Source organism: Rana temporaria, chromosome 13, assembly GCF_905171775.1.
Source record: "Rana temporaria chromosome 13, aRanTem1.1, whole genome shotgun sequence".
Taxonomy (NCBI): Eukaryota; Metazoa; Chordata; class Amphibia; order Anura; family Ranidae; genus Rana; species Rana temporaria.
Window position 1 is genome coordinate 18,794,953 of NC_053501.1, and position 19,658 is coordinate 18,814,610.

Consider the following 19,658-nt stretch of genomic DNA (forward strand, 5'->3'; position numbering starts at 1 on the left):
TGTAAACGGCAGCTCTTTCTCGCACAAGTGATGTCATCGCGGTTCCGGCCACTCACTCAGCCAGAGTCCGCAAACCCAGAAGAAAGATCTGGTGAAGATTGAAGCGTCTTCAGAGGTGACTGCACACTGCTGGAGGGCTTCGTTCTAAGGTAAATTTCACAGAATGTTCTAGTAGCTAGTGGTTTACTCCCAATTTAAAATATAAAGCCCCTTCTGAGGCTCCTGGCAGTTTTTTATTTAGTATAGACAGCCTGCAGGCATCATTCAGTAGATGCAATCTGTGGACACCTCTTAAGTTGGTTCTGGAGGTGGCTTATCAGAGAGAAAACATATCAAACTGCACCACCCGCCTTCCCTTAGGGTTAGGGTGCTCCCATACCTGCAATAAACCATTGCGCCCAGGGCAGCTCCCCCTCCTGTTCACCCCTTGGCCCTGGCAATGGTTGGGATACATTCAGTGTCCAAGTAATCAGTGATCTGGTAGTGAACAGCAGCTGAGAATGTCTTAAACTCAAATGAATATCACTTAAACTGAATAAGGGCCAGTTCACACCAGACGACGTTCCGTACAGTTTCGTGTGCATTTTTTCTGCACTAAAAATGCATGCACAGTGTTTTCCATGTATTCCAATGGCTCTATTTTGCTCTTGTTCACACCATGCAGTCAGTTTCCGGGCAGTTTCCAGTGCAGAAACTGACCGGAAACTGACTGCATGGTGCCAACTAGAGCCATTAGAATACATGAAAAACACTGTGGGCCAGATCCACGTAGCGCGGCGCATTCTTCCGTCCAGCGTAGCGTATCTCTGATACACTACGCCGCCGTAACATACAGCGTATCTTTGGTATCCTGAAAGAATTTGCGCCGTAAGTTATGGCGGCGTAGTGTAACTTTGGCGGCGTAAGGGTGCGCAATTCAAATGGATGTGATGGGGGCGCGTTTTATGTTAAGACGTCTTGACCCGACGTAAATTACGTTTTTTTTTAACGGCGCATGCGCCGTCCGTGGGGGTATCCCAGTGCGCATGGTCGAAATTAACCCGCAACAAGCCAATGCTTACGACGGGAACGTCATTCTACACAAAGCCGTATTCGCGAACGACTTACGCAAACAACGTAAAAAACCCAAAATTTGACGCAGAAAAGACGGCCATACTTAACATTGAGTACGCCTCATATAGCATATATACGTCGAAAAAAGCCTTACGGAAACGACGTAAAAAAATGTGCCGGCCAGACGTACTTTCGTGGATCGCCGTATCTAGCTAATTTGCATACTCAATGCGGAAATCGACGGAAACGCCACCTAGCGGCCAGCGTAAATATGCACCTTAGATCCGACGGCGTACTAAGACGTACGTCAGTCGGATCTAGCACAGCTTCAGGCGTATCTTGTTTTGTGGATACAAAACAAAGATACGCCGGAGCAAATTAGAAGTTACGCGGCGTATCAATAGATACGCCAGCGTAACTCGTTTGTGGATCTGGCCCAGTGCATGCATTTTGTGCAGAAAAAAAGCACACAAAACTGTACGGAACGTCGTCTGGTGTGAACTGGCCCTAAAGGTTGATTTTGTCTATTGTGTATGAACTTGGGATCCATAAAAACATAAATAAATTTGCAAGCGGCAGTCTAATTATCAGCAATGGGAAACAGAAAACATTTTACAGTAAGAGCAAGTTCACACTAGATGCAGATCCGTGTGATTTTTTTTCTGCACAAAATGCATGCGCAGTGTTTTCCATGTATTCCAATGGCTATAGTTGGCTCTAGTTCACACCATGCAGTCAGTTTCCTGTCAGTTTCTGCACCGGAAACTGACTGCATGGTGTAAACTAGAGCCACTGGAATACATGGAAAACACTGCGCATGCATTTTTAGTGCAGAAAAAATGCACACGAAACTGAACGTAACTGTGTCTGGTGTGAACTGGCCCTAAAACTACCAAGAAAATAATAGAAAGGTTAGCCAGCCAGACATATAAACACAGTAAAGGACCAGTAAACAACGTACTACCTACCTGTTCTATTGGATAGCCGAAAGGAAACCATCTTGTCAGGAATGTTGCAGACGTTTCGCACAGAGGCGATGCAGGTGTAATTGGCATAATCCTGAGGTCGAAGATTTTTCAGCTTCAAAATTTTGGTTTCACCCTGGTGAAGAAAAGACATGAAAAGGATTTAGCTGGACACCTTTCATTTTCTTTTGTATTGGTCTAGATCTAAAAGGTCAACTGGTAACAGAGAATCAGACTACATCAAACACAGAGAGCAACACTCTTGCGCAAAAGAGTAGCATAGTGTTAGCTGTCAATCAAAGCAAATGTATGCCTTTTATTGGCTGTTAGGCCCTGTTCACATCTCACAATTTGGGCTCACAGGCAGAATAGAATCTGCGATTCTTAATGCAATCCCAAATTGCATGGCAATCAGAGCTCAAAGTGATGTGCGCTTTCAGGGCGCCATAATTCCTCAAAGACACCCCAAACACGATGGCATCCTGCGGCAATTATCACGTGACAAGCTGTGCCTTTACAAATTGCATGAAGCTTGCCACCTGAAAGGGAGCAGGAACCTATTTTCGAATGACAAATGCACATAGGGCAGGCCAATCAAGTGAACAGGCTGCCCTGTGCAACACGCAGAATTGTTTGAAAATCATGTATAATCATCAATAATTATGTAGCGGGAACGCTCATACCCATCTTACGATGGTGTGAAGGGGCCTCATGTATGTTTATGCCCAGGAGCTACTTAAAGCAGCATTACACTGCATCTGAGCACCGCAAACCCAGAATGCTATTAAATTCATTTTTAAAGGAGAAGTTCACCTTTAAAAAAAAAATCCTTTTGCAGATAAAAAAAACATGCATTTGTTTTTGTTTTTGTTGGGAGCCTGGAAAGCATTGCACCAGCGATCAGCAGATCATTGGTGCAATGCAGGGCTCTTGCAGATTCTGTGTGTAAGCCGTTTGGCCATACATTATACGGTCACACAGTTACACACTGAGGCCCAGATTCTCAAAGGAGATACAACGGCGTATCTCCAGATACGCCGTCGTATGTCTGAGTCTGAGCGGTCGTATCTATGCGCCTAAATCTTAGAATAAGTTACACATAGATTTGTATTAGATCCGACCGGCCTAAGTCTCTTACGCCGTCAGATCTTAACTGCATATTTACGCTGGCCGCTAGAGGCGTGTATGCTGATTTCCGCCTAAAAAAATGTAAATCAGCTAGATACGCGAATTCACGAACGTACGCCCGGCCGACGCAGTACAGATACGCTGTTTACGTTGGGCTTTACCCGGCGTAAAGTTACCCCTGCTATATGAGGCGTACATGCGGCTATATGAGGCGTACATGGACATCATTCCTGCGCCAAATTTTGAAAATTTTACGTTGTTTGCGTAAGTCGTCCGTGAATGAGGCTGGACGTCATTTACGTTCACGTCGAAACCAATACGTCCTTGTGGCGTACTTTGGAGCAATGCACACTGGGATATGTCCACGGACGGCGCATGCGCCGTTCGTAAAATGCGTCATTTACGTGGGGTCACATAACATTTACATAACACACGCCCACATCTTCCAAATTTGAATTAGGCGGGCTTACGCCGGCCTATTACGCTACCCTGCCGCAACTTACTGAGCAAGTGCTTTGAGAATACAGCACTTGCCCGTCTAAGTTGCGGAGGCGTAACGTAAATAGGATACGTTACGCGCGCACAAAGATACGCCGATCTACGAGAATCTGGGCCTAAGAGAACTACAGTAGTAGTTTAACCGGTAGAGAACTGGTAGTTTATTGAGAACTATAAGCCGACAGCCACAAAGCCTGCCAGACCTTGTAGTTTTCTGTTCACAGAACTCTTGGGTGGAGCCCTTAACATCCACATTATTTACAGAGAATAATAGAGTGTCGGGGAAGAAGATCGCCTGCCACCTGTCAGATCGAGGAGCTGTGGAGGTCCGGAAGGTGGTGGATTTCTAACAAGTTACATGTTACACCCTGAATATGTAACATGTATGTAGCAAAAAGTCCTCTGGGCAGGAAGTGCCCAGTAAGGAAGTGGTTAACAAAGCCTGGGTCGAAGCCTTGTTTTGAAGCAAGTGTAAACTAGCCCTGAGTTTGTTTGCATTGGTTTGCAAAAGTATAGCTTATAACCCAAACCATTAAAATAAAATTGAGTGTACGCGAACCTACATAATCTATAATAGGCATGTACTTTTTCGAGAAATGTGAACAAAGCCCTTTAGGAAACTCACACCAGAAAAGCAGAAAGCTTGTGTTTTTGTCCTAAATGTATCAACATATTTTTGGCTCAACAGATTCTTCAAACGCAGTTAAGTACCAACTGTTACATTATTTTGGGCTGATTGTAGCATGCTTCAGGCACAATGCCACATAATCAATGTTGTACAATACGCTCATCTCAGAAGTCCAGTCATCCATGTCTTTTCTTTTCAGACATGCACGATTCCAACAGTTCTTCATTACAGACTAACGATAACATATCTCCGCTACATAAAAAGGGGGATAAAAAGAAAAAACAGCTTGCGTTTCTTCTTTTTCCAGAAATCTGTCTTTGAGATCTTGGAAGATGTCCGCTTTGGACGCATTCATGTATGTGTATCCTGTCAATGAAAGTGTTTTACCAATACAACAGTGCGCAATATATTAATCCGCAACACCGCTCTGCTAATGTATGAATTCCCACAGCGAGGGCCGTTGCGTTTTTATGACTCACGGTATACAATGTCTTTATTCAAAACACAGCTTGAATTTGAAAGAAAAACACGCTTAGGTTATTGATGATGAGGACTTAAAGTCTTAAACGTGTCTTTAAATCAAATTAAAGTTCTAATAGCTGTTGTACGTTAAAAGATAACAAATTTATTAGTATTATTGCAATTAGAAGAATTTACTGAGTGAATCACAAATGAACATATTTAAGATTTAATGCCATGTGCAGAAGAGAATTTACAAATGGACTATTAATACTCTACCAAAAATATGCTGTTTTTGTCAATATACCTCTATTGTAATGATTCATTTAAAGAATTACAAATATACAATTCAACGAGACTAAACAGTGGCCCAGATTCTGAAAGGGCTTACGACGGCGCAACGCCATGTGCGCCGTCGTAAGTCCAAATCTGGGCCGTCGTATCTATGCGACTGATTCTTAGAATCAGTTACGCATAGATAACCATTAGATCCGACAGGCGTAAGGCTCTTACGCTGTCGGATCTTAAATGCAATTTTTTTGTTCGCCGCTAGGTGTCGCCGACGTCATTTTCCCGATCGAGTTGGCAAATTAGTAAAATACGCAAATTCCCGAACGTACGCCCGGCCAACGCAGTGAAGTTACGACGTTTACGTAAGATTTGCGACGCGTAAAGTTGCCCCTGGGTCTATGAGGCGCAGTCAATGTTAAGTATGGCCGTCGTTCCCGCGTCGAAATTAAAAAATGTACGTTGTTTGCGCAACTCGTCTGTGAATGGTGCTGGACGCCATTTTCGTTAACGTCGAAACCAATGACGTCCTTGCGACGTCATTTAGCGCAATGCACGTCAGGACATTTTAGGGACGGCGCATTCGCAGTACGTTCGGCGCGGGAACGCGCCTAATTTAAATGGTCCACGCCCCCTACCCGGATCATTTGAATTAGGCGGGCTTGCGCCAGAGGATTTACGCTACGCCGCCGCAACTTTACAGGCAAGTGCTTTGTGAATCAAGCACTTGCCCGTAAAACTTGCGGTGGCGTAACGTAAATAAAATACGTTACGCCGCCACATTTTTAAGCCATTCTACGAGAATCTGGCCCAGTGTGCGTTAACTGTTTATACACATTTAAAAGGCTTTGGGGGGGAATTTACTAAAACCAGAGAAGACAGAATAATGAGCAGTTGTGCATACTAACCAGTCGGCTTCTAGCCTCAGCTTGTTCAGTTAAGCTTTGAGCTTAAAAAAAAAAAGAAAAAAAAAAAAAAAGCTAGAAGTTAATTGGTTGCCATGTATAGCTGCTCCATTTTGTTTGATCCAGCCTCAGTGATTGAAAAAAAAAAAAAAACCACATCAGCTAAACTTATGTTGGCAATATTTAACCACTTCCCTTCCGCCATATAGCAGAATGATGGTTGAAAAGTGGTTGTATTATCCTGACTGGACATCATATGACGTCCAGCAGAACGCGCAGCGTAGCAATCAGAGGTGTGTCAGTCTGACACACCACATCTCCGCTCTAGTTAAAGAGCCTATGACAGCTGATCACATGGTAACCAGGAAGTGCTGTATATTGGCTTTCCTCCATTCACACTGACAAAGGTGCAGGTAGATGAGAGCCGATCAGCTGCTCTCCTGACAGGTGGTGGGGGGGGGGTGGTCTGCGCTGATAGTAAGTGCATTGATTATCGGTTTAGACCCATCGAGGATGCCCACTGGAGACCACCTGGGATGCCCACTGAAGACCACTGGGTCCATGCCTCACTGTGCCCATGCCTCACTGTGTCAAGACTGACGTTTAACAAGTCTATGGAAGGGGTGCCCGGCTTTGAAAAATCGGTGCTCCCCAGCCGTAGGTCCCCCAGACAACAAACTTTGTACACTGGTAGAGGAGAAATGGGGCTGCATGTGTGCCAAGATCTGGGTCCAGGGGACTTACAACCGGCCAGTACCAGGTCCCCAAATTCACTGAAGAAATTACCATTTAACATGGAAGTCTGTGAAAGGGGTGCCTGGCTTTGAAAAAGCAGTGCTCCCAGGCCGTAGGTCCCCCGGACAACAAACTTTGCACACTTGTAGAGGAAGAGTGGGGCTACATGTGTGCCCTGGGGTCCAGGGGACCTATGGCCAGCCAGTACTGGGTCTCCAAAGTCCGAGAGATCAGGCCCAAAAAGGTGACTCGAGTATAAGCCGAGGGGGGCATTTTCAGCACAAAAATATGTGCTGAAAAACTCAGCTTATACTCGAGTATATACGGTACTTCTCTTTTAACTAATCTTCAGCACTAATATTTTTTGAACATGTACGAAAACACCTTTGGCAGTAAAAAAGGTTAAATGTAAACATTAACTTTCTCTACCTTAATCAGCACTGAAAACAATGGACGTATTGACACTAATAGCTCCCATTCCAGTGCTGCAAAATCCTAGATCTGGTATTCTGGGTATGTTGGTGAGGATTAAAGTCCTTTGTTATCAACATCTAGTGATCCCAAATTGGTTTCCAAAGTTACCTGAAGAAATTGTCACCCGTCTTCTCGTTTTCTCTTTTATATAGATGTATGGGAAAAAAAACTTTAGAAAAATAAAGTTATAAGAATACAGCGTTGAAACAGTACAGGAAGACTGCAAGTCAACCAGAAAACTGCCTTTGTATTGTAACGCACAATTACAGATATCTAAATAAGGAACGATTCTATAAGACTTCAAGGGTTTGGCTTTTGCTGAGATTGTTGTGGTTGTTCCTTGCGGCTTTTATAAATGCAAAGACTGACAAAATACAATTGCAATATAGTTTGAGTAAGGATTTTCTGGGTCTCTGCACAAAAGGTTCAGAAAATGTGGTCTGATTTATTAATAAATCATTATAACAAAGTCCTAAACCCATTCAGACATTTTTTTTTTTTTATAACTAATGTTCTTCATTGCAGATTAAATGAAGGCATTACAAAAATGTAGACAAACATAGAGCAAGAAACAGACTAAAGAGAAGCATTGCTCCAGGTCAGCCAGCTTGCTATCTGCTGGAATAGCACATTCAGGTGCTGGCCCAGCTTGCATCTGAAACACTTATGAAAAAGAAAGTCTGGACAGCCACACTGCCAAATCCACCAAAGAAATTATGATTTTTACATAGGAGAGGAGTGCCAGAATATGCCTGGTATACAAGTGGTTAAAAAAATGAACCTCTACATTCACTTTAAGATTTATTTTACCCTTAATGCGAAGGCGTTGAAGACTGGGCAAAAGTTGGAATCTCATGTGTTGGGGTCTCTATCCCAATCAGAGATGTAGCCTAGTGGTAGTAATAAAAACCTGACAAAACATTTAACCCGTCTGCTATCTGTCTTAAAAAGCAGCTAGACACGTGCAATTTGTTCAGCTCCAAATTCGTTTTTTACCCAATTTCGAGAAATTCGTAAATTTGAATATTCGAAAATTCATAAATTTGTAAATTTGCAATTCGAAAACTTGAAAACCTGAAAAAACAACTAATAATAACTTAACTATTACTAACTATTAAATTATAGGTATTGACATTTCCTTTAAAATTTGGCCGTTAGTGATCTTAACGAATACAAATTTATCCGAAGTTACAAATTATCCGAAATAACGAATGCCGCATCTAAATGAATGGAACGTAACAACTTAATAATAATAAATAACAATAATAATAATAATATTAATAATAACAAAAACGTTATTATTATTTTTTTATTATTTATTAATTCTGTTCATTAGCCTAATGTGGCATTCGTTATTTTGGATAATTTGGAGCTTCAGATAAATTTGTATTTGTTACTTTCACTAACAGTCAAATTTGAAAGGAAATTACAATACTTAGAATTTAATAGATGGGTATTATTAGTTAGTTAGTTTCGAATTTTCAGATTTTCAAATTTACGAACTTACAAATTTGCAAGTTGCAATCATAACAAATGACCCGAAAAACTGAAAAAAACATAAACGAATGAAACGAAAATTACATTTTTTTTTTCGTCAGTGCACATGTCTAAGGCTGGATTCAAACTTCTCAAACAGTTGTTCAGCGGTTCCTTTGCGTTTTAGCTGCGGATTTGCTGACCTGGGAGAGGGGAGGGAAGCCTCGCCGCTGTTATGAGGGGGGAACTCCACGCCAAATTTTAAATAAAAAACCGACATGGGTTCCCCTCCAGGAGCATAACAGGCCCTTAGGTCTGGTATGGACTTTAAGCGGAACACCTACGTGGGAAAACAAGCGTCGCTGGGGCTCCCTCCAAAGCACCTTGCCCCATGTTGATGAGGACAAGGGCCTCTTCCCGACAACCCTGGCCATTGGTTGTCGGGGTCTCAGGTAGGGGGCTTGTCGGAATCAGGGAGATCACGGCCCCCCACCCTATGTAAATGAGTATGGGGTACATCGTACCCCTACCCAATCACCTGGTGGAAAAAAGATGTCAAGAAAAAAAACACACTACACAGGTTTTTAAAGTAATTTATAAGGCAGGGGTCTTCTTCCGACTCTCTGGCCTCTTCTCCCGCTCTCCGGTGCCTTCTCCACACTCTCCGGTTCTTCTCTCGCTGTCCGGTGCTTTCTGCCTTCTGCCGGGCACCTCCGCTATTTTCTGCCAGCTATTTTACTAGCGGTGACCACGCCCCAGTATGACATCACAGCCCCATAATTCCCAGGGACTGTGACATCATACGGGGGTGTGGTCACCGGGTGGCATCACCCAGTGACCACGCCCCATGCCTATATAAATCATTGCGCACCGTGCAACAGGCATTACAGTGGGAGGAAGTGTCGTGTCATCATCTCAAGAAGAGAAGAAGGAAGAAGGCGACGAAAACCGGGCCTGGTATGGTTCAGGAGGGGGGGTGCTCACTAGTCCCCATCCCCTTTCCTGACCGGCTGGGCTGCGTGCTCAGATAAGGGTCTGGTGTGGATTTTGGGGGGAACCCCCACGCCGTTTTTTCCGTATAGGGGTTCTGCTTAAAACCCATACCAGACCTAAGGGCCTGGTATGCTCCTGGAGGGGAACCCATGCCGATTTTTTATTTAAAATTTGGCGTGAAGTTTCCCCCTCAAGATCCCTGTTCAGAACGGAACACTTGTGCGAATCAGATGCGTGCCCATAGAAGATAATGGGCCTGAATTCGCTCCTGAGCCGCACCACAATGCCTAGAAAACGCACACTTTTTTTGGGCAAAGCGCACTGCGAATGCATCGCACATATGTGAACCAGCCTCATTAAAATCAATGTATTTTATAATGTTATGTGAATTGGATGCGGTTTAAGCCGCAAACAATTTGCATAGGTGTGAACGGGGCCTAAAAGCAGCTTAAAAAATAGGGCAATTGGAGTACATTATGGTGATTATTGACTTTGGTGTGTCAGTCTATTCAAGTATTTACCTATTTAAAACTATAAATTCCCATAATGTTGGTTACCTGCAATGCAGTATGCTGAAATGCTCCCAGACTGTACTCGGGATAACACACAAAAGTACGATTGCATTTCTTTATTTTTAGTGCTCCGTTTTACTGTCACGCCTTACATCTTTATAACACGGTTTTAAATTAATAATTGGAATGCAAGATCGAGTCTTACTATATCCAGTAAGAAATTTGTCTCACGCATCATTTACAGCTGAAGAACAACTTCCACAAGGTCTGAGGCCCCTGCATTATAAACCACAAATATCTTATATCAAACTATTAAAACGCTTCCACTCTTCATCCAGCTGTTTATGAAACATTTACAGTTTGTTCCCCATTTTGCCAAATGTCTGAAAGATAAAACATATATTTCAATTTATTTTTGCTCCTGAGAAGCTTTGGAAATTGTTATGTGTCATCTGAGGTAAAGTCAGAGAACAACTGGTGTTCTGTCTCAAGGAAAGATCAGTATCTAGTCCCTATAAGAGGGCTTTTAGAAGAAAATATAGTTCCAATTGTACAACTCTACAATTTTTTCCTCAGTTTAGGCCGATACGTATTCTTCTACATATTTTTGGTAAAAAAAAAAAAAAAAATCGCAATAAGAGTTTATTGATTGGTTTGCGCAATATGTATAGCGTTTACAAAATAGGGGATAGTTTTATGGCATTTTTAATCAATAATATTTTTTTTACTACTTGTGGCGGCGATCAGCGATTTTTTTAGTGACTGCGACATTATGGCGGACACATAGGACACTTTTGACACATTTTTGGGACCATTGTCATTTTCACAGCGAAAAGTGCTATAAAAATGCACCGATACTGTGAAAATGACAACAATGGTAGTGAAGGGGTTAACCACTAGGGTACGCTGTAGGGGTTAAGTGTGACCTCATGTGTGTTTCTAACTGTAGGGAGGCGGGGCTGGACTTGTGACGTCAGTGATCGTCGTTCCCTATATCAGGGAACAGACGATCACCAACATTGGCACACAGAAAAACGGGGAAGGTTTTTTTACACTCACCTCTTCCCGTTCTTCAGCTCATGTGACCCGATCGCGGGACACCCACAGGCGCGGTCACAGAGCTTCGGACCAGGTCGCGAGCGAGCTGCCGGCGGCACGCTCGCGACCCACGGCTGGGCTCTTAAAGGGGACGTATATCGTTGTGCGGCGGTCCTTAAAGTGGAGGTTCACCCGAAAAGTTCATTTTTAACATTAGATTGATGCTCATTTTGTGAAGGGGAATCGGGTAGTTTTTTTTAAATCGAGGCAGTACTTACCGTTTTAGAGAGCAATCTTCTCCGCCGCTTCCGGGTATGGGCTGCGGGACTGGGCGTTCCTATTTGATTGACAGGCTTCCGACAGGCTTCCGACGGTCGCATACATCGCGTCACGATTTTCCGAAAGTAGCCGAACGTCGGTGCGCAGGTGCCGTATAGAGCCGCACCTACGTTCGGCTTCTTTCGGCTACTCGTGACGCAATGTATGCGACCGTCGGAAGCCTGTCAATCAAGAAGGAATGCCCAGTCCCGAAGACCATACCCGGAAGCGGCGGAGAAGATCGCTCTCTAAAATGGTAAGTACTGCTTCGATTTTAAAAAAACTACCCGATTCCACTTGACAAAATGAGCCTCAATCTAATGTTAAATTTTTCGGGTGAACTCCCGCTTTAAGTGGTTAAAGACACAGGAAGGTTTTAAGAATGTTTGGAAACAGCAGCACCTGGAGGAGATCCACATGAGAACAGGAAGAACATTTACACTCCAGGTGTTTATTACACTATTTTATTCAGAATAAGAAAATTCAGATGCACTTTCATGTAATTAGGTGCACAATTTCACTCTTACAAATTTCCAGTGATGCTAAACATTGACAAAAGAAATGTGAATTTGCAGAATGAACACGTATAAAGGATTAGCACTGAGAAATATTTTAAATGTCATATGCATGAGTGTATTCAATGAGCATTCATCAGGAATGCCAATTTTAAAGTAAAATGTTGTTTAACGTGTCGTATGAAGGAATTTGATAGCTACAGAGGAAATGTTATTGTGAACAGCTGACATTTTACATACTGTAGGTACACAGTGACATTTCATTACATTGGTGAAAACAAAAGAAAGGCGCGTGCTTAGCTGGGTTCACCATGTTGTCTTCTTACAGCAATTGGCTATCAAGGCTGAATTTCTGCATATCCAGCACAGACCATGGCCCAGGATATCAGGGCCTACGGGTGCAGCAGAAAGACTCACACATACACTATATTATTAAAAGTATTGGGACTCCTGCCTTTACACGTACATAAACTTTAATGGAATCTTAAGCCACGTACACCCGATCAGTCCATCCAATGAGAACAGTCTGATGGACCGTTTTCATCGGTTAACCGATGAAGCTGACTGATGGTCCGTCACGCCTACACACCATTGGTTAAAAAACCGATCATGTCAGAACGCGGTGACGTAAAACACAACAACGTGCTGAATAAAACGAAGTTCAATGCTTCCAAGAATGCGTCGACTTTATTCTGAGCATGCGTGGATTTTGGCAGAGGTCAGGCTCTACCACAGTGAGCTCCCAATGGGGTGGTGTGCTGGGCATCTCCCGGGACGGGTGTCTGACCCCCTCTAGTCATCCCAAGGGAATGTCTCAGCATGGGACACCGGTAGAATACGGTGGGAATCCATAGGACAGCCCCCTGGAAATGGGGGACCCATCCTCCGACCTAAAGGAATGGATATCACTGTCCTATGGAAACTCCTAGCCTAAAACCGATGGCTTGTGATAAATATTGTATGCTTTATGGCAAGCAACTGTTGCCGTTGTGCTCCTATTGTTTTCATTTGTTCTGTAACTGTGAATGTAGGCCTTGCAGCCAGCCAACGACAAGAATGTTATTGTATGTTATCCTATTCCTGATAAAACTCAATAAACATGAAAGTAAAACGACTGACAATTTTGAAAAAAAACCTGAAAAAAAAACACTTTTTACTTTCTGCTATAAAACATATCCAATAAAAAAAATATAAAAAAAATCAAATTTCTTAATAAAAGTAGGCCAATATGTATTCTGCTACGTATATTTGCGGCTCCAGTGTCCTCATCTCCAGCATGGTGGACCCGATCTAGGCGGCGGGCAGTGGCTCCGGTATCCTCTGCTCCAGCGCAGGCGGACCCAATCTAGGTGGCGGGCTGCGGGCAGAGGCTCTGGTGTCCTCATCTCCAGCACGACTGCTTTTGCCATGCGTCTCCTCTCCTCCTAGGCGCTAGGCGTTCAATAGGATCGCCTGATGTTTTGGCCAACCAAGAAACAGGTCTCACGATCAGCTTCCTGATTGTCAGGGAGGAGATTTAGTGTCAAAATAGTGAATATTAATTCACTATAGTCACACAACTGGGTGGGATCGGGGCGCAGTCCCCTGAGTTCGCCCTTTTTCGAAGCCTGTTAGAGCCTCTGGCTCTAATCACATGATTTTCAAAAACTCAGCCCTCTCCATAGGAATCCATAGTCTGGTGCCCTGTATGTAGATCAGGGGGGACGAATGCATGGATGGGGGGGTGGCACCCCTGCACCCCTAATGGACGGGCCACCACTGCTACTAGATGACCTGTGAATAGTGTTTCTGTCATACCAATAGTGGCCAAAGGGTTATATATCCAACCAGTACTTTCATTGTTATTAAACATTACTAACTTCAATATGGCATCACCGATGTCCAATAACATTAAATAATTGTATATTTTGCAACCACATGCATGGTCTGGGCACAGCTTAGAACTGTATGGAAAACACTGATCAGAAAATGGTAATTTTTTTTCTGTAGCCTTGTATCATACAATGCCAAGGTTTGTGATGTGCAAGACAAATGTATGACAACAATTTCACAGTAAACAATGTTTCTGAAAATATGGAGTGGTTATGAAAGTCTGAATACATGATCACACCATTGTATCCAACAATGAGTGAGGTGTAGGTGTAAAGATGCGGGGTCTGCTGTTTTATGGCTGATGCACAAAGATCTCATGTACTTGTGTGCAGTGATCTGAGTGGTACAATAGGTTATAACTGACTCCGTTTCTAAAGAAAACCTTTATTGTCATTGTAAGGTTACGGTTTTAAATGGATACATTTTTGTATACCTTACCTATTATGAGAAGTATATAGATATATATCTATATACACACACACACACACACACACACACAGTATATATTATTGATAGGTGATGGATTGCCCTTCTGGGCTTTTCCAACAGCTATAGTACCCCTGGTGTGTTGCCCCCAGTTGCAGGGAGGACCTGGATCCAACCATTTGGACTAAACTCTCGGTGCCTCTTATTGTTTGTATGAGGGTACTCATATTTGACCATTTGATGTATGAAATTGTATATTCACATTTTGTCTGTTATACATGACTGTAATCTGCTCCCCAATATTTTTAGGATCTCCTGAAGAAGCCGATAACTGGCAAACTGTGTAGAGATCAGAGACCAAGTTCAATATACGGTACTCCATATATCATCCAGTTACATCTGTGTACTGATGTTTATAATCACTGTATTTGTATATATATGTGTGATGTACATGGGCTCAATTTTGATGGATTAACAAAGCCATAGTCCCTGTCAGGAAAGGGTTTACCTCCCGGGGGCAGCGTGATTTCCAGATCTATAGGCTGCAGTTACAGTGTCCACCAGCGGGTGTCTTTGAGCAGTCAGGAGCTGACATCTCATGCAATCAGTCATCACATGATGCTGATTGCAGAAAGTGCATTTAAACCCTGTGCATGCTCTTCCTCACTGCCTTGGTGCTGTCGCCATGTGCCCCTGACCTGCGTTCCAGTGTTCCTGTATCGTGTTTCCTGTTCATGGACCCTGATCCCTACCTTGCAGTCCAATTCCTTCCCACCTGCTCTCTCCATCTCCTGTTACCCTCTCGCTCTGCTTGATCTCCTGTGTATGACCCTGGCTCTGTACGATTACACTAACAGAGGCACGTTCACAGAAGTTAAATCATCAGTGGATTTTCGAAGAAAGAAGATGGCAGAAGAGGGGAAGCACGGAACTGCCACTGATTGGAGGAGAGCAGATGAGGGGCGGGCCGTCCATTAAGGGCGCACAGATTCCGCCCCCCTGTTCATCGCCGCCTCCCTTATCCATGTTTCTAGCCCCTTTCAGAACACCAGCGCATGGATTCCAATGTGGAGGGGCTCTTTTTTCTTAAGCACAGATTAGAACCAGAGGCTCCAGTGGGCTTCAATATAGGTTGTATTTTAAGATAAATATATTAAGGGGTGGTGGCGCTGCCCTACTATGAGCTAATCACATGTAAAAGATAAGATAAGAAACAATAAAACAATACTTGGCGCACTTCGCTGTGGGGATTGCGTGTGCCGCTTGTTTGCGTTCCACGCTTTTCGGCCAATGACTTTCTCAAAGGTAATCACCTTTGAGAAAGTCATTGGACGAAACGCATCAGTTGACTAGGCAGCGTCAGACGTCACAAGAAGATATGGTGGGGATCGCGTGTGCCCATTGTTTGCGTTCCACGGACACGCTCCTCTTAAAGGAAGACACGGCAACGTAGGACGAACCTGAAGATCCTCCGCGGTGGAAGAAGAGGCAGAAGAGCTACTTCCGCATAGCAACCGCCCTTTCAGGTCAGTATATAAAAAAAAAAAAAAAATTATTTATTTTAAGATTTTTAGGATAAAAAAAAAACTGGTGGAACTCCACTTTAATCAGAAGCTGCAGCCACTGATTGGTGTATTCTGATATTGCAAGCATGGGCACTAGTGAGTGAAACGTGCATCTCTGTCTAGAATGTCAAATCTTCTAGGTGCGCCTTTTACTTCTTTCTTAAACAGCCCCCCAATTTAGAACGGTTGGTAAATATGTACTATGTCTCAAATACTTTCTAAATAAGTTCTATAAAACACTGAAAAAGAATGTTCCAGAAATAATTAATCTCTGGATGAAAGACACTGAAATTAATTAAGAAAGAAATACTATCGTGATGGCAATGTCTAAAAACACTAATCTCTACCAAGTTAGTCTTACGGTATTAAAGCATCTTAGTAAATAAACAAATCTGCATAATTTCTGTATAGAAATACAGCAACCGTGTTGTACTTGATGCATGGAGTTCTAAAGTATTATTTATGCAATTGCACTTCAGAAAATATGCAAATGACTCAAAATAATTTCCAAGGCTGAATGCATATTTCTTTGGAAATCTAATTTTCTTGTACGATTCGCAGAAACCCATTAAAGGAACATTGTCACTTTTTTTTTTCTTTTAACGTTATGTGTTGAATATATTATGTAAAAATGAGACACTTTTTGAATAATTTTAATGTTTTAAGTAATATTTATGGGCAAAACACCTTAATTACATTTAAAAGTTATATACAGGAAATGTAGGAACGGCGGTTGCGGATTTGCTTTAAAAATGGTGCGAGCTTCAACGATATCTTTCTTCCCCTCGCTAATGGCTTTACTGCAAATTGAAATGAGTAAATAGGACAGCTAGGTCAGCTAGATCAAATAATATAGGTGGTAAATCTATACCAAGGTGGGCCATGTTGACCTAACTGCAAGGCATCTCCTAAGCCAACTTTTTTACCCAAAAATTTGAAAACTTGGATGAAACTGCCCATTATAAAAGTAAGGTGGCCCATACAGATTTCAGGTTTCATTTTTTTTTGTTTTGGCTTAACCAGTGGGTTCCAAAAAAAAATATTTGAAAATGACCGGGTTCCCCATCCACACAATAAAGGTGGAATGTGGAGGAATCCTTCCTGCGGAGTTATTGTATTCTGAGAGTAGGAAGGCCTCCCCACCATCAGAATACACTAATAGATGCTGCCAACTATAGTCAGTGGAAAACCTGACAGACTGGTTGTATAGAAGAGGATTGGTAGATAGTCTTCTGCACAACCATTCTGATCCATCCATTAAAAAAAAGAAGAAGATCCATCCATTCGGGGGTTCAGTTAGGCTGCTTTCACATTGGGCGGTGGAGCCGCGGTGACGGTATTTGTAGCGCTGCTATACCGTCGTATTTACCGCGATATTCGGGCGCTAGCGGTGAGGTTTTAACCCCCACTAGCACCCGAAAAAGGGTTAATACCGCCCGCATTGCGTATTACCGCGGTTTCCCTATTGATTTCAATGGGAAGGCGCGGTATAGGAGCGGTAAACACAGTGTTTACCGCTCCTATACCGCTCCAAAGATGCGGCTAGCAGGACTTTTGGAGCGTTCCTGCTACCGCACCGCTTCAGTGTGAAAGGCTTCGGGCTTTCACATTGAAGCCTGCAGGGCATGATTTTTTCATGCGGTATAGCAGCGCTATTTTTAGCGCTGTACCGCATGAAAAACGCCTCAATGTGAAAGGGGCCTAACAGTCTTGAATCCTCCCCCATTCACTCTTACACACCTTTGGACTGGTACCTGTTAAGCATGACAATATAATTAACCTTGTTCAAGCTCCAAAACTATCTGACAAGGTGCTTACACAGGGTTGGTCTTCCAGAGCAATGGCGTGGCGAGGGAGTGCAGGTAGGATTAGTATAAGTGAGTTGCCACTGCATAATATAGGAACGTGTAAAGGGGTGCACAAACATTTTTGCAATCATTCCTACGCCATTGGTCAGTCATCTAAACCTGCCTAACTTGCACTTATTACTCTTAACATACGCTAAACAATTTTCCTCTGGGGACTGCTATCTGTTAATTGTTAATCTAATCCCCCCGTCGCATAAGGAGCGTCACGAGTTGCTGAAAGAAGCCGACCGGCGAGTCGGCGCTATATGGCGCCTGCGCGCCGACGTTTGGCTTCTTTCGGCAACTCGTGACGCTCCTTATGCGATGGGGGGAGGTCGTTTTTGTCATCACGTCAATCACTTGCTGGATAGGAATGCCCACTCCCGCGGGAGGCCCTACCCGGAAGCCGGGGAAGAAAATAGCTTTACGAGGTATGTACAGCAAAAAAAAAAAAAAACGGCATACTGTCAATGTAGAGAGTGAGCTGGATGTAATGTTAGAAAATCGTTTTTAGGGTGAACCCCCGCTTTAAGGGGGGGTAGTTGAGGACTGGAGTTGAGACATTGGTATACTAGAACGGTCTGGAATACCCAAGTTGGCCAGAGGTAGAGTGGGGAGACCCCTTTTACACTGAGGAGTTTTTCAGGCGGTACAGCGCTAAAAATATTGCCTAAATACCGCCTGAAAAACTCCTGCCCAGCCTTCTCAATGTGAAAGCCCGAGGGCTTTCACACTGAGGTGATGCGCTGGCAGGAGAGAAAAAAATCTCCTGCAAGCAGCATCTTTGGAGCGGTAAGTATACCGCTCCTTCCCATTTAAAACAATGGGAAACCACGGTAATACTGCCCGCAATGCCCCTCTGCAGAGGCGCATTGACGGGCGGTATTAACCCTTTATCGGGGTTAATACCGCACCGCTAGCGGCCGAATCCCGCGGCAATTCCGACGGTATAGCATTGCTATTTTTTGCGGCGCTATACCGCCACCGCGCCTCCCGCCCCAGTGTGAAAGGGGCCTAAGGATTTTTCAACATGATGAAATACGATATTGAGCAAACCAGCTTCAAAACCTGCGAAAATGCACATTTTATTTGTTTCTTCTAAATATGTAGAAAGTTTTGCGATATCTATATTCCTATACTAACATTCTACAGACCAGGCAGGTCTATCTGGATGTAGCCAGGCAAAATAAAAATTGTGGAATCATAAATTCCTTTGATTCGATCATCACTACTGGAAAGTCTAACAACTGATCTCTTCGCTTCCCTTTCCCACAAGGAACAGGAGTATCCGTTCACTGAACATGCAACACACACAATGTCACCTTGAGCCAAGAACAAAAGACCTGAAAGCGCTACTTTTTCGAGAAGCACCAAGGATGGATGACTTTGGGCACTAGGCTTTTAACAAACATAAAACAAGTAGATATCTTGTTTTTATTTTTCAGCGCCAACAAAAATCCAAAAAATAATACTTTACTTACTTGTGTTTCTTTTGTCTAATAAAACCTTAACAGCTTGAAAATATAAAAAATAAAACATGTGGCAACATACCTTTTTAATTGGCAGATATTGGACACTACTTAAAAGCTGTTTTAATACCACATAATTGCATGAAGCCACTCAAAGGGACTTAGCTAATGTTCTCAGTGGTGCTAATTAAACTACATACAAAGGTTTTAAATATGACATGTGGTACGCTAAAATATCTTATTGAACATAAGGAGCATTAACCCAGCAGAATTTTTTTTTTTACGGCTTTCTTTTTTGGTAAAAGTTCAAGGCAATTAAAAAGAAAAAAAAAAAAATCCCTGAAATAACTATTAAATTGTTCATGAAATGTATTAGGAAAATGTAGAATCGTAGTACTATTGGGGTTACAGCCTTAGGGTTGTGGTTGTAATCCCCGCTGGAGACATTATCTGAATTAAAAGTTTTTATATGAACTGCGCTTGTGTGGATTTTC

At 43.0% G+C, this 19,658-nt stretch overlaps 1 protein-coding gene across 3 annotated transcripts in view; it reads right to left on the minus strand.

Annotated features, from left to right (window-relative positions):
- Positions 1–19,658, minus strand: part of MDGA2 (MAM domain containing glycosylphosphatidylinositol anchor 2) — a 768,978-nt gene that overhangs the window by 252,597 nt on the left and 496,723 nt on the right. For all 3 annotated transcript variants that reach the window (XM_040332615.1, XM_040332614.1, XM_040332616.1), the window contains exon 5: positions 2,022–2,154. In XM_040332615.1, the coding sequence (XP_040188549.1) occupies positions 2,022–2,154 (133 nt within the window). The remainder of the gene's footprint in view (positions 1–2,021; positions 2,155–19,658) is intronic.